Below are 15179 nucleotides of genomic sequence, written 5' to 3' on the forward strand. Positions count from 1 at the left end.
ATCATGAATCAAATAATATGTTAAATATAACTATATTTATAGTCTCTAGATAAACCCATTATTCCATAAATAGGAATTTCTCAGTGTTATGGAGTAAGCTAATATACCTAACATTGAATAGAAAGACACAGTGTCCATTTTTTGTTTCCTCAGCCTCTTCCATTTGTAAGTACCAGGTTTTATGCTGGCTTAAAGGGCATCTTTTAAGCTGACTATGTTGTAGTGTTGCATACAGTATGCTTAAGAGTAGTTTATATTAATGAGTCACAAGTTACCAAGGCTAAAAACAACTTGAGGATAAGCATTAACGAAGTTGTCAGCTGAAATGATGAACAATACTATAAAAACAGGTAAGACTACGAATTGAATGAATAAAATTTGATTACCCAAGAATGACTAGACAAACATTTGTTGATATTAGACTTGAAGACGAACGTGTGTTCCCAAGATGATAGGTTCTTGAAAAGAAACTGGCAATGGAAACTCCATTTGGTTTAATGTACACAAAGGAAGAAAGAAAAATTCTTTGCAGTGATGGTAATAAGACGAGTTTTTGCTGTGAATATTTTACAGGAAAGCGCCAAAGGTTGAAGTTAAGTTGAGCAACTTCCATGAAAATAGAGATGGAATAGAGAAAGATTGACAACGTCTGTCTTGTAAAAAACAAACAAAAAAAAAATGAAAAAAAAAAACGGGACTATAAGAGGACAGTATACAAGTGTGAACGGCACCTCCCCAAATGTGGAAAATTTTAAGACGTATCTGACTTTTCTAAGTAAAGGATTACATCAGGAGGTACTTTTTTTGGAGTGGCAGAATGATCCAACCATTTTTCCAGAAATCTTAAAAATTCATTCAGTATACGTCTTCCAATTGTGAAGTGAAAGTCAGCCAGCTGAGCTTATCAAAGCGAACGGATTTATCTAGAAAATAGTCATTCGTTTCAACTAAGGTAAAAGAGAGATCTGAGCACTGGTGGTGACAGGAGGGAAGATTGGTTTTAAGTGTTAAAAGTAATAAGTTATTCAGGATTTTCTTTATTTCACCCTTCCCCACACTTTATCAATACCTCAGCATTAGATGCAAACATCAAAAGAAGTAGACACAAAAATTGATACATGTTTAAAGTTTCTAACAGCTATCACTTTTTCCAATTCCTGATTAACTATATGGTTGAAAATTGAATGATAAAGTGGCCAGAGTTTTTAATATATCATGTCAAGTGTAATGGGTTGAGTATATTGATAATATATTAATAATCATTGCTTTAAATGTGAGACATGGGCTACACTGGTTGCGTTTAGTTCGCTTGATTTTTTTTTTCACGTTATTTAATGCTAAATCCAATAATTTTGAAAAAGTTTTTATGTTTCAAGTTGTTAATATCTTCAAATATTTATTCATGGAGTTTGGTTTGGTTGTTTTGTAGAGGAAAACTGCTTTTGACTTTTGTAGAACATGATCGAGTTTTACAAAGGGAGAGAGGGAAAAACAAAAAAACAATGTTTGATGCATTTTACATCAGGAAGCTGATATCTTCAGACATCCTGATCTAGTAACAGCAGAGGATTATACTGGCATACTTGAAATTAAATGCTTAAGAAAATATCCTTGGAGTAATTTTCCAGATAGACGAAGAAATGAAAATATTACAAAAAGTTTAATATTAACAGATCCATTGACGACATTATTGAAAAAAAAGAAAGAAAAAAAAAAGATGCTTCTAAGTTTCCAGCTATGTGAAAAAAATCATGTAAAGAAGATTTCATTGAAGATCAAGAGAACCATCACCAAAGAGATGATCCAACCAAATAAGGGTAGAGATCAACATTCCAACCTGACAGTGAAAATTTGATCATGATAATAGAATTTTGTTCTCAAGCATGTGGTGAAGAAGTCAAGTCAAAAACTGACAATGGATCTAAGTCATCATTTCTAAACAATGACAATTGGAACTTTCACTTTTTTATTATTTGGAAGTCACCACTTATTAAGGTCTGAAGGGGCCACCCTAGGATAAGGGTTAAGTGTTAGCTTGATGGTAAGACAACACGATCAGTTACGGTAGGATTTGGGTAGGGCTAGATTATTTAAGAGTAGGATGGTTCAATAGGAATTTATTCTCATTAGATTTGAATGTGACCTTGTTATAGTCAGTCGAGAATCAGACACACAGTACTGAGTTCCACAGATAATTCTAGAAAAAAATCTCTGCTCATGGAATTTTCGTTTAGTTTTAGGCACAGATAGAGAATGAGGGAAGTTGTTGACGGTTATTGTTGTAGCTTGACGAAAAGGTTCTCAACCGTTAAGTTTCAAAGAGTGTCAAGGCAGGAAAGGATACTCTTAGGTACTCCACCCCACATGTACTAACAGTACTCCATCTTTAGACATATTTGACTCTTATACAGGTTGGTTGGTTGTTTTTGTTTTATGGCATATCAATCTTTTTCAAGTTATTTGATGCCGAATCTAGTTATTTTGAGGAACGATTTTTAATGGAGTATATTTTTTACGTCAGATTCTATTTAACCAATAGTTAGAACCCTAACAGGTACTACCACTCCGGTTCAGAGTGGACCTGGGAGCAATGCCAATTAAAGGGTGGCTCCACACTCCCCAAGGCCCGCAAGATGGGGCCTCACCATCGGATATAGTTTTAGGTCATATCCAGGACCTCTTGTACAGGTAGACAATTGCATAGGGAGAATGATTTTGGCAACAGATCTAATGTAGGTCTTCCATTTCAGATCGAGATACCAGAAGTTTGTCGAAGCACTTAATCTTTGAAAACTTATATGAAGTACAATACTTTGTTTCTCTTATTTTTTTCTTCTAACTTTTACCTATTTACTCAAGATACAAGATGACATAGATTGTTTTATACTTGAAAAAGTATTGAAACTCAAACTCTTAAGATGTCTTATCCTCACTGGGAAAGATTATTTTTTTTAACCGAAAAGGATGTTGTAGTTTGCTGCAAGCATTGTGCGTCGTGTGAAAGGAATTGTGTTTAAAGGTTATATCAATGCAGTTTGTGGTTCTTAGAAAACACCATGTCCATGGTGCTTCCCATAAATCACACTGATTAGTCTTCAAACACAACTCCTATTTTTTTTTTTTTTTACTGTTTTACAAGGTTAAAAAATATTCTGAAAGTCAGTAATCCGAAAAGGGTTAACACACAGGCATATTTTTTGTTTTTAAAATAAGAACTAGGAAGCCATTTAATATAAAATGGCTGGATTGAAATTCAGTGTAGATATAAACTGAAAGGTCAAAGGAACAAAATTTGTCATTGGAGAAAGGAAAATAAATTTTATCTCTTACACTCATTCATTGCAAAAATAATTGTTTATAATTTTTAGCCCCTTTAAGAGTATTAAATTTGAGCACTGTCTGGGGGGGGGGAGCAGACAACTAGCGTTTATGCAATGTTTACTATCTCCGCTTGTTTTAACCTTCTCAACTGCTTAGTTGTGCCTGCATGTGACATTTATAGGTGTTAAATTTCCCTTGATTCTCGTGGCAATTGTTGGTGGCCCGGAGGTAACATCTTAATAAATGGAGTCAAAGGTAATATTATAGCTGGGTTTGAATCTCCTGACCAGTAAGAATTGTCACTTCCGGCACTGATGATTGCGAAAGCATCAAACACTAGCATCTGCAGGTATAAAATTACTTATATATATTTCATAAATATTAATTTTTACCTACAGACACTAGTGTCTTATGCTTAGCGCAATCATCAGTGCATGAAGTGATTATTAGTTGGTTGAAGGATTCAACTGTCACAAAGTCACCTTTAATTCTGCAGTTTGGTATTCAATTCCTTGGCCACCAAGAATTATCACAAGATAGAAAGTTAAACAGACAAATACAGAAAAAGCTAGTGAAATAGTGATCAACGGCAGACATAGGAACGTTGCATTATGCTAAGGTTACAGATAATTATAACTCTTAAAAAGGTTCAATCTTAGTTGAAAGGAGCTTATATACTTTTGTAAATATATATATAGGAGCAAACAGTTAATAAAATATGTTAAAAAACACTTTGAAAAAGAGTTAAAAACATATTTAATCTGAAAAGGAAACACTTGATAAGTGGATAGTCCTTAATCTGCGGAGTTTCGAAGAAATACTTTCCTTCTCATCAGAGGGTAGGAATTAGCAAAATGCGGGATCGGATTTTGCATACAAAAGTATTTGATGAAACAACAAGTAAGTCAAAGATCTTGATAACAAAAAGTGGAGCAGAGGGAATATGGTGAAGAAAAAGGTGATTACACGTGAATGGATAGTCTGGTGAAAGGTAAATAATCCAATGACGGTATAATCCAAAAATATAACTCAAAAATATAACTCCAAGAAAGTTTGTATATACTAGCAAAAGTACCCATTGTTGACTGGGTTCAAAAACAGCCTACAGAAAATGGACTCTGATTTCTGGAAGTATGATAGGTTATGAAAAGGAAGGGTTGTAAAGAGATAGCTTCGAATTTGGGGGTATCAAAACCAAAGCAAAATATGATGAAAGTAAAAATAAAATAGATAAACCCCATAATTTATTACACCATATCTGTTCACACTGAAACACTTATCACAATATTCTGTGGATCTATATTAAAAAAACCTTGTTAAACTTTGTGACATATTTCCATTCTATGGAGGTCAGGCGCGAACGAACACCCCATAATTTTATTATACCATATTTCTTTAAACTGAAACATAATTATCAAAGTATACTTACGCAGATAGATATGAAAAGTCTTTCTTAAATTTTGTGCTTATTTCCATTCTATGGCGGCCAGGCACGAATGCAGACCCCACAATTTTATTATACTATCCCTATTTAAATTAAAACATACTTATCAAAGTATTATTATGTACATCTATATCAAAAACACTTGTAAACGTCTTTTTTTTTTATTTCCATACTTTATGGACTAGGCACGAACACAGACCCCACAATTTTAATGAATCATCATTATGCTAGATCGAACATACCCATTCCTGTGTCTCGATATATCTTCTATCATTATATCAGTTTTCTATAATAGTCAACCATATAGGAGCCTATTCGTGACCAGACACACACACAGACGTTCAGCTTTATATATATATATATATATATATATATATATATATACTAGAAAATGTACCCGGCGTTGCCCGGTATTAAACGGACAGCAGTTAAATTCCTTTATAAAAAAAAAAAACGGAAAGAAACGGAGATATGTGCATGTTTTTCTAAATTTTTTGGATATAATCATCTTAAAAAAACACTTCACTGCTTATAAATAAAAAAAAACGCTTGAAACCAAAACCTAAAGGCAGCAAGTCAAGTACAATAACCATTAGGTCAACTAGACACAATCTTTAAAAGACGTTTTCAAACCTACTTATTCTTAACCTAAGGAATCTGAATGATTCATACATGCACATTCATGCAACCATTGACAAATAGATAAAAATCCGATGATTCCCCCTCCTATGTACCACTTTTTCAATTTTGACTCCTTAGCAGCACTTTTTTCTGGATGAAAACAAAAACTTTTCCACATGTCTAAATACCCTATATACCAAATTTCAAGTTTATAGATCAAAAGTTCATTGAATATATAAGCTGAGAAGTGTCCTCTCTCTCTCACAACAAAAATGCTGTCACTGTTGCTGGAGAGAGATACTAGACTATGATTACAGACTTCCTGCACCCACAAATTCAAAAAGGAGGGTACGGAGAGGGAGGAAAAGAAATAAGTTGCCAACTAGGAATTATGAACACTTAAGCAAAATTGGGGTAACAAAACACCCCATGGGACTAACGCAAAAAATACTGTAAAACTTGAATTTAACTTAAAAATACGATAAAAATGTAGAAAGATTTCATTAAATAATTTACATGATTGAAACAGAAATTTAATTCATTTATTTGGTGTAAGTTTTATTGAAAAAAAAAAAAACAAAAACAAAAAAAAACGAGCTTATATCACGGTTCTTCCATTTTGCTCGAAATCTCATTTCATGTCTTAAATCTCCTTGTTTTTGTAATACAGTGTGGAACGATAAAAGTGTCGCCCCAAAGAAAACAATATTACAACTTTATTTTAAAACTTTTACTGAAAAAAAATCAATTCAGGTAACTTGATTATGTAGTAGAGCTGACATCTATTCAATGTAGCCACCTTCAGCCTCAATTACCACCTCGATACGGGTCCAGAACTGGGAACATTCCTTTTCTACAAACGTTGGTGAGAGCTCGGCAAATACTCAGATGGTGGCAATCAGGTTGGCTTTGGTGTTGTGGGAGGTCATGTTGGTGATGTTCTCGATGTATGACCAAATGAAGTAGTCCAGCAGGTTCAGATCGGGGGAGGAGGGGAGCATTAAGAGAAGCTAAGTGTGGGTCTCTTTGGACTTGTAGGCCAGCACTAAATCCTGCTGCCACATCCAGGGTCTGCTAGCGGCCATCTGATGGCACCAGGGAATCACCACACTCTTCAGCATATCCAGTTACACTTTGGTGTTGACTTTCAAGCCGACTTGGAAGATGTGAGGTGGCATGATGCGGCTCTCACTTGAAACCACACCAAAGACTATAACTGTGGCTGGAAACTTTGTTGAGCTGTGCCCTCAAGTGTTAAACTGTTCGGATTTGCATTTTGAGGGTGATGGCAATGGTCCAGTTGTCATAAATTGGATCGGTAGAGGGCATGAGTTGTACAGCGGCGCATCTCTGATCTTCCTTGTTGAATATTGTGTCACTTTCAAACATGATAGAGGGCTTCTATCGCTCTTCGGATTTGTACACAACTATCCAACTAGTAGATGGTCTGCAACAAAAAAAAAAAAAAGAAAAGAAAACGGAAAATTTCTAGAGCAACAATTTTATCATTCCACATAATTGTTCAATACTCTAAAGCTTTGCAGTATTACATTCCATCGATGGAATTCGCCAGACTAACAGACTTGCTATAAGTATTTATTCTGACACTATTTCACATATATACACACAAATGCTTATATATTTGCAGAATATTATGGTTTGTTCTTAAAATGAAAATGTGTAAAATAAAACGTCTATTTTATTAGTAAAACACGTAAACATGCTTTATTAGTTCGTTTTAATATAAAAGTTGTGGTTTTAAGATTGAGGGAAACATGAATGTATTTTTTTATAAAAATATTTTATAACATTCGAGGAAAGATAGACTTTTCTAAAAAGACAAAATTAGAAAGACTGCCATAAACGTAAACAAGTTCGCAATAGCTAAAAAATTTATACACAGATCTTGCTTACTAGGACTTCAGACGAATTTTTCAGTGAAAGGGCCTGAATCTATATTTATGTATGTCACGACACAACTGACTAAAAGTTGACCTTTCAGTACATGGTATCTCTCTTTCCAATTCATTTCTTCTAAATCTCTTGTAAATATGCATTTGACTTGTCTCTGTTCAGCCAAACTCTTTAAAATCAAAACTTGATCAACAAGCGAAGAACAGGAGCCAATAGCACAACAACTAATCATGTGATACTAAGAGTATAACAACGTCTTCGATTTCGTTTTGTTTTAAAGAAAAGCGATGAGGCGTCGAACTCAGACTTGTAAGAATGTTAGAAGTCAGAATCTAAATTTTTTATCTCGGAAGAATCAACAGACAGCTTGGCATTGGGAAAGTTTAAAAATGAAAAGAAAAAAGTGCAGGAGTCAGATACTTTGGTATTCTAGAAGTCTAAGCTGAGCCTTATAACTCAACTCCGCAAACCTGAAGGTTCCTTTTACTTTGTAAGTAAAGTTAAACTTTTTATTGGATAAAGAGAAAAATAAAATGGAGACCTACCTGATATATTTTACGTTCCATATCGATAAAATGTTCCTCCAGTATTCCAGGTGAACGTTGATAAAATAATAAATTTTTTAACGTGGGTTCGTGTTTGGGATTTCCCATGAGATATGTATATGATGCAGCAACAGCTTCTTTTACATTATCCAACTGAAAAACAAAGAAACATTTCAGTCATAAAAATTCACATAACTTAGTATTAACATCAAAAAGACATTTTCTTTTAGTAATATTCTAGAGAAGGACCAGCAAAAATTTCATAGAATGGGAAATATATTTAATCAACAAATGTTTGGAGGAAGCTGATGTTTTTCTCGATAGTGCAAAAAAAAAAAAAAAAAAAAAGTTTTATAGATAAATATAATAAAGATATACATTTTCAAATATTATAATGATATTCGAAAACGAGGCTCCATCAAAGGGAGGTCACTCATAATCTTGTCTAGGGTTGCTAGATAAGTCTTTTTTAAGCCAAATTTTGTGAATTTGATCTTTTTTAATGTTTTTTTTCACATCAGAACTAGTCCTGATCCATTACAACCCAGATTTAGACATTTTCGTTGCAAGTGACACAAGCACATATGGAATCGGTGTGTGTATCCTGCATAAAATGCCTGACATAGAGAAAGAATTCTTAAGCATTATTTTCGTGGTAACAAGATTTCAGATTTCTCTATGGATGACATTTAAAACTTCAGACCACAAGCTGTTGATCTCTATTTTTGGTTCGAAGAAAGGGTTGCCTACACATATGACAAACAGGCTCCAAAGGTGGGGAACAATCCTACTAAATTACAACTTTGATATGGAGTTCCTTCCATCAAAGAAGTTAGGACACGCAGACGGCTATCCCGGTTAATACCAAGGAATGGTGAACCACTTGAAGACTAGGTGATCATATTACTACAATCAGAGATAGATTATAGTTCGATCCTATGCAACATTGAAAGAACTTCCCGTTAGTATGGATGATATAAGAAAAAAAGTTGATAGCAACGATTTTATAAGAGAAGCCAAGGAAAACCTGTAGCACACGTGTTGAGAACCCTACAATCTGCGAAAAGGAATTATTCCCAGATAGAGACAGAATCCTTAAGCATCATTTTTGCTGTAACAAGATTTCAGATTTCTCCATGAACAACATTTTAAACTTTAAATGGGCCACAAGCCACTGATCTCTATCTTTGGTTCAAAAAAAGGGTTGCCTACACTACGGCAAACAGGTTCCAAAGATAGAGAACAATCCTACTAAATTATGACTTTGATATGGAGTTCCTTCTGTCAAAGGTCACACAGACAGGCTATCTCAGTTAATACCAAGGAATGATGAACCACTTAAGACTTGGTGATCGCATCACTATTATTAGAGAGAGATTATAGTTCAATCCTATGCAACAATATGAAAGACCTTCCTGTTACTCTGGATGATATAAAAAAAAGAAGCCAAAAGTGAGAATTTTATAAGAGAAACTAAGGAAAAGCTGCAGACTGATGAACAAGTAGCAGAGGTTTTCTCAACATGCAACCGGGTATTATTATACCGGGAGTTGTTCCAGCGACACTACAAAAAATCTTCAAGGATTTTCATACAGGGCACCCTGGCGCCACTAGAATGAACAGTTTAATGAATTCATACATGTATTGGAAAAACATGGACAAGGATATTGAAAAAAAACGTGAAAGCATGCAGAGGATGTGCACTATATGTAATCAGTTTTTTTTAAATAGTCAACCATATAGTAGCCTATTCGTGACCAGACACACACGCACAGCTTTATATTATAGATGTCTTATTTCATGAATCAAATTAAATAAATATATTTTCTACACAGATTTTTAGTATATACTTCAATACTTTTCAACATGCAAGTAGAGCTAGGTAGTAAGTTATGAAAATATATCAATTGCAATTAAGCTACACAGACGTGCGTGTATGTGTCCGTACATGTATATGTGTGCATATATGTTGTGGTCTTGGAAGGGGCACTAAGGAAATCACGGACGATGAGAGGAGTTAGAAAAAGTAAAATATATTGAAACAAAACAAAAAAACAGCATATACAAAGAGCAACAGTCGTAGTAAGTACCGCCCAGATAAGAGCAACATAACAATATACTATTAATAGTAAAAAAAAAATTCATAATACCCACACAGTTTATAAGCACCATATATTTGGTGAATACAAAAATATTCGTTAGATATCCATTTACAACTTGTTTGTATATTATTATTTTACATATATATTGTTTATTTTTATTTTCCATCACAATTATTTAACTTTGTGCTTTGGGTATTTGATATTATTGCAATTTTATGGAGATGCGAATTGTGGTATGCTTCTTATTCCCATCTTTTCTCTAATTACTTTGATGTTGAATATTACAAAAGTTTTCGTGTTATGTTCAAGTTCAAATTCTGCTGGTCTGAAATTTGTGCTGATGAAAAAACAACTTGGTATCAATAAAGACCTTTCATCTCAGAAACGATTGTACGCCAAAACTTGTTAGTGTTGAATTCTTGAAACCGATATAAATGAATGTCATAAAATTGTATATTTCAAAACACACAACGCCGCTCGGCCTTGCCTGGTCGTAAGATACGCCTAAATATATTTTAGTGTACGCAGATTTTGTAGTTATTATAAAGCCAATTTCTACTGAATATTATATTGTACCCTAACATATAATAGTGCTCCCCCTCTTCGGCAAAAAACGATTCCTTTAATTATCGTTATTTGATTTTGCTTAAAACAAAATCTTCCACCGCTGGTAGCAATGCTAAAATATTTATTGATTTAAACTTCCAGTAAAACTAAAATCTACGTTTGAGAAAATATGTGCACATTTTTGCAGTAATCGGTAAAAATAACTGTATAGTTTAGTATTTAGAGATTTATAAAGAATCAGAATCGGAGGGGGGGGATATTGGAATCGTCCCATCACTAATACATACACACACATTTTACTGTATTCTGGTTATTTGAAAAATGTATTACAATCAAAGAAATTTAACACACACACACACACACAGTACAAATTTTGCTTACTGTAACAAGTATAAATAAACGGCTTACTGCAACTATAGTCAGCAAATAAAGGCCACTTGACCCATACACCTGTTAGTAAAGTGGTGTAGATTTAAGGAGTTTCTACCCCCAACCTAATTTCTTCATCTTCACCCCTTCCCCAAGGGCCCTAACCTAAATATGAAACCACTCAGAACCACAAAAGTATGACAAATTTTGTCCTATCGTTATCCAAAGACCAAGCCTTGCTATCTAAAAAGGCTTTGAGACATCATCACATTCTATGGATGGGAGAGGCAAGGATGGGGTTGCAAACTTGATATTCTCAAGATGTGGTCATTCAACTGCTTGTTTAGCTTTTAAAACACTATTTTAAACTTAGGATTGTGATAGACAGACAGAGCCTATTATAGCGACCCATGGTAGCATTTAAAAATAATAATTAAAAAAACAAAAATATATTAAACCGTATTTAGCCATGAAAATGTCATTTTAAAATTAGGTATGACGGATGATATTGAATGTTGTAAAGTAATAATACAAAAAAAGATTGATATGGCGTAAGGAGCTAAGTATAAAAAACAGGTGTTCCTCTTAGTATCTTTAAAAATAGATATGCTTATATGTTCATATATTTTAATGTACAGATTCCACTCCTAAACTAATTAAATGATCATTACAAATTTTACAAAACAGCTGCCAGGCATAAATAGTACAGCTATGAGCTAGACTTAGTTTTATGAAGAGAAGGTAAAAAGAAATGGAAAATTCAGATATCTACAATTTTTGGAAATGTGTATTCAATACCAACTCATAAATTTTCCAAATTTTCAGTTTCTTAAGATTATTTTATAAGTAGTATAATGTGAGCACAAGTTTTCATTTGAAAATTCAAATATCAGATTTGCATTAGCTTAAGGAGATACAAAAAGTGGTGTAAGACATTTGTTCAGAGAAATACTTTTACTCATTCTAGAGCAGGTGTTTATATATATATATCTTTGTGTGTGTGTGTGTGTGTGTGCTTCTGTTTTTCAAATTGTATCTCCTCCTAGACGGATGATCGTTGGACGACATGCAATAGCTCAAAAGATTGCATTTTTGGTGCAGAATTTTATTAGGAGGTATATAATCGGCTAAAACAATTGCTAAGGGGTTCAAAAAAGGGGTTCAAACCTGACAGAAATGACAACTTGACGAGCATAGCACCCATGGCATCGTTCTGCACATACGCACAATCTGTAACAGATTTATTTATTTAGTAAATTTCCAAGAGTATGAAAGCAGAAGTCTGTTTGGGGCAGTGCGTAGCGTCATCGATTACTAACACCAGTGTCGCAGGTTCGAGCTCCACCATTTCTTCTTTTTTTTTGTTACATTCTAATATTCTTGACTTTTAATGTTTTTGCTGTATATAACGAAAATGTCATATTCCAAATATATAGGATATATTATATATCAGCTTATTTGTTACATTCCAATAATCACGTAAATAGATCCAGTAATGGAATTTGTACTGAATTCATTCCTAAACTAATTCACCAATCATTATGAATTTTATTTATGTGTATATGTTTATATATTTATATGTATTGGATTCACTCCTAAACTAATTAACCGATCATTATTAATTGTAATTGTGTATGATTATATATTTCTATGCATTGGATTCACTCCTAAACTAATTAACCGATCATTATTAATTGTAATAATGTGTGTATATGAATATATATATTTCTAGGTATTGAATTCGCTCCTAAACTAAATAACCGATCATTATTAATTGTAATTGTGTATGATTAAATATTTCTATGTATTGAATTCATTCCTAAACTAATTAACCTTCCATGTTACATGATAAGGGCTATCTCCTTTTCATGTAAGTAAAAAAAAAATAGAGAATTAGTTAAATGTAAATATGAAATAGGATAGTCAAGGATTCGAACTTGCGAAGCTAGATTTGGAATTGAAAATTCCAATCATAAGTTAAAATAAATCCAGAATGTTATTGAAAATAAGGAATGTGGAATCGCAATTGTTTAGCTCACACAAAATAGTTAGATATTTGTTTATTGGAAAAGGAATGTAATGATGAAATTTGTTTCTGTGAAAATTAAAATAAGGAATTTAATCGTCAATTGAAATTGTAAACATATTTTGTGAAGAAGTTATTTGAAAAATAGGTTACTGAACTCGGGATCATGTCAAGTTTTGCAACGTAATGCATGTCAAGGCAACGTGCTCGATGAGGACATGTTTAATCATGCGATGACGTGACGAGTTCTCAACATAGGTAGAGTTTTAGATGCAGTCTGAGAGAAAGAGGGGAGAGAGAGCTGAGACAGGTCAGAGACAGCTGCTGACACCAAACCTTGGAAGCGAAGGTTAAAGAAAAGCCATGTAAAGAAACTTTGAATTCCTCAAGCGAAATCAGGACCGGTTATGAAATAAAGGACGTCAACATGTGTTTTTGTATCTGCCTCTGCGTATTATTATTCAACAGAAAAGGTATTGTCCATTTATGTTATAAGAACCTTGATAAAATCATCATCTAAAAAATATGTGTTAGAAAGTATATGTGTCAAAGTATAAATGTTATATAAACACTCCCGTTCATAGAACTGTCAAAAGTATAAATGTCAAACTCTCGGTCTATCTATCTATATATATCAAATCTCCTCATTGTGTAGTAACATGTACACTGTCTATATATATATATATATATATATATATATATATATATATATATATATACAGAACTGTCTCTCTCTTTATATGTATCCTGTTTCTCATATATACAGAACTGTCTCTCTTTATATATACCTGTTTATGTCTCCAATATGATATCTCTTATAACATGAACATCTTAAGACATATGAACACTCAACATATGAACACTCCTAAAACTCTAATCTCCCACTAAGACTCTCCTAAGACGAACAACAATACAGAATATACGTCATCTTAATACCACCAGTACATAACATATATAAGCATATTTGGTACATCATCAATAATACCACCCACAATGCAACAATCATTATGAATTTTATTTATGTGTATATGTCTGTATATATGTATGTATTGGATTCACTGCTAAACTAATTAACCGATCATTATGAATTTTTATTATGTGTATATAATTATGTATTTTGTGTCTTGGATCTACTCCAAAACTAACTCATCATTATGAATTATATGTAATGTATATGTTTGTATATGTCTATAGATGTCATATTTCAAAAATCACATACAATTGTCACTTTGTTAATGTATTTATGTGTATAAGGAAATCTATTCAAGTAGTAAGGTACTTGTACAGTATAGTACTTATATGAAAAATTTATGTAAAATCATCGAGTAGTTTCATCTTTATATTAGAAATAAGATACTTGCACAGTATAGCATTCACATGAAAAAAAAACAAAGAATATCTTACCTGTGACGTACATAAGTTATTAAGACCATACACCCCCTTAAATATTTGAGTAGTATGACTAACATATAAAAAATGTGCTTCTTCACTATAGTACCCAGATAAAAAACAAATTCTTACCCCTGATGCACAGAAAATTTCATAAAAGTATTGAGTTCTTTCATTTTTAAATTAGAAAAAAGGTACTTGTATAGTATCTTACACAAGAAATAAGGTACTTGTGCAGTATAGTACCCATATGAAAAACAAAGGAAATTTTACTTGCGACGTACATAAATTAATCAAAACCGAAAATCATGTAATATATTCGAGCAGTATTACATTTATATGAAAAATAAGGTGCTTCTTTACTATAGCACTCTGATGTAAAAACAAACAAACAAACTCTCACCTGTGATACACGGAAAAGTTAGCACAACAGAAAATTATGTAAAATTATTGAGTAGTTTCATCTATGTTAGAAATGATGTACTTGTATGTTATCCTGCCCAAGAAATAAGGTACTTGTGCAGTATAGTACTCATATGAAAAAACAAAGAAAATCCTACCTGTGACATGCATAGAAATTACTGAAACCAAAAATTATGTAATATATTCGGGTAGTATGACTTTTGTACAGCACAATCACGTTGACACACGGGTTCTCACCAGATCACAGAAGTTAAGCAACGTTGAGCCTGGCAAGTACCAGATGGGTGACCATCCATTTGGGAAGACCAGGCACTGTATGTACCTTCTGGGAAGGTTGGGCCAGCACCCTCACCCTGTAAAAAGAACTCACTACAAAAGCATTTGCAAAAAGTTGTATGGCCAGGGGCTCAAGGGCTATGGATGGATGGATGGAGTATGACTTTTAAATGAGAAATAAG

At 33.1% G+C, this 15179-nt stretch overlaps 1 protein-coding gene across 4 annotated transcripts in view; it reads right to left on the bottom strand.

Annotated features, from left to right (window-relative positions):
* LOC145292869 (prolyl 3-hydroxylase 1-like) overlaps nucleotides 1-15179 on the bottom strand; it is a 388700-nt gene that overhangs the window by 258819 nt on the left and 114702 nt on the right. For all 4 annotated transcript variants that reach the window (XM_080138981.1, XM_080138979.1, XM_080138980.1 and 1 more), the window contains exon 2: nucleotides 7846-7998. In XM_080138981.1, coding sequence (XP_079995107.1) covers nucleotides 7846-7998 — 153 coding nt within the window. The remainder of the gene's footprint in view (nucleotides 1-7845; nucleotides 7999-15179) is intronic.

The sequence above is a fragment of the Euprymna scolopes genome, chromosome 14 (assembly GCF_053919585.1).
Source record: "Euprymna scolopes isolate OS-2025 chromosome 14, ASM5391958v1, whole genome shotgun sequence".
Taxonomy (NCBI): Eukaryota; Metazoa; Mollusca; class Cephalopoda; order Sepiida; family Sepiolidae; genus Euprymna; species Euprymna scolopes.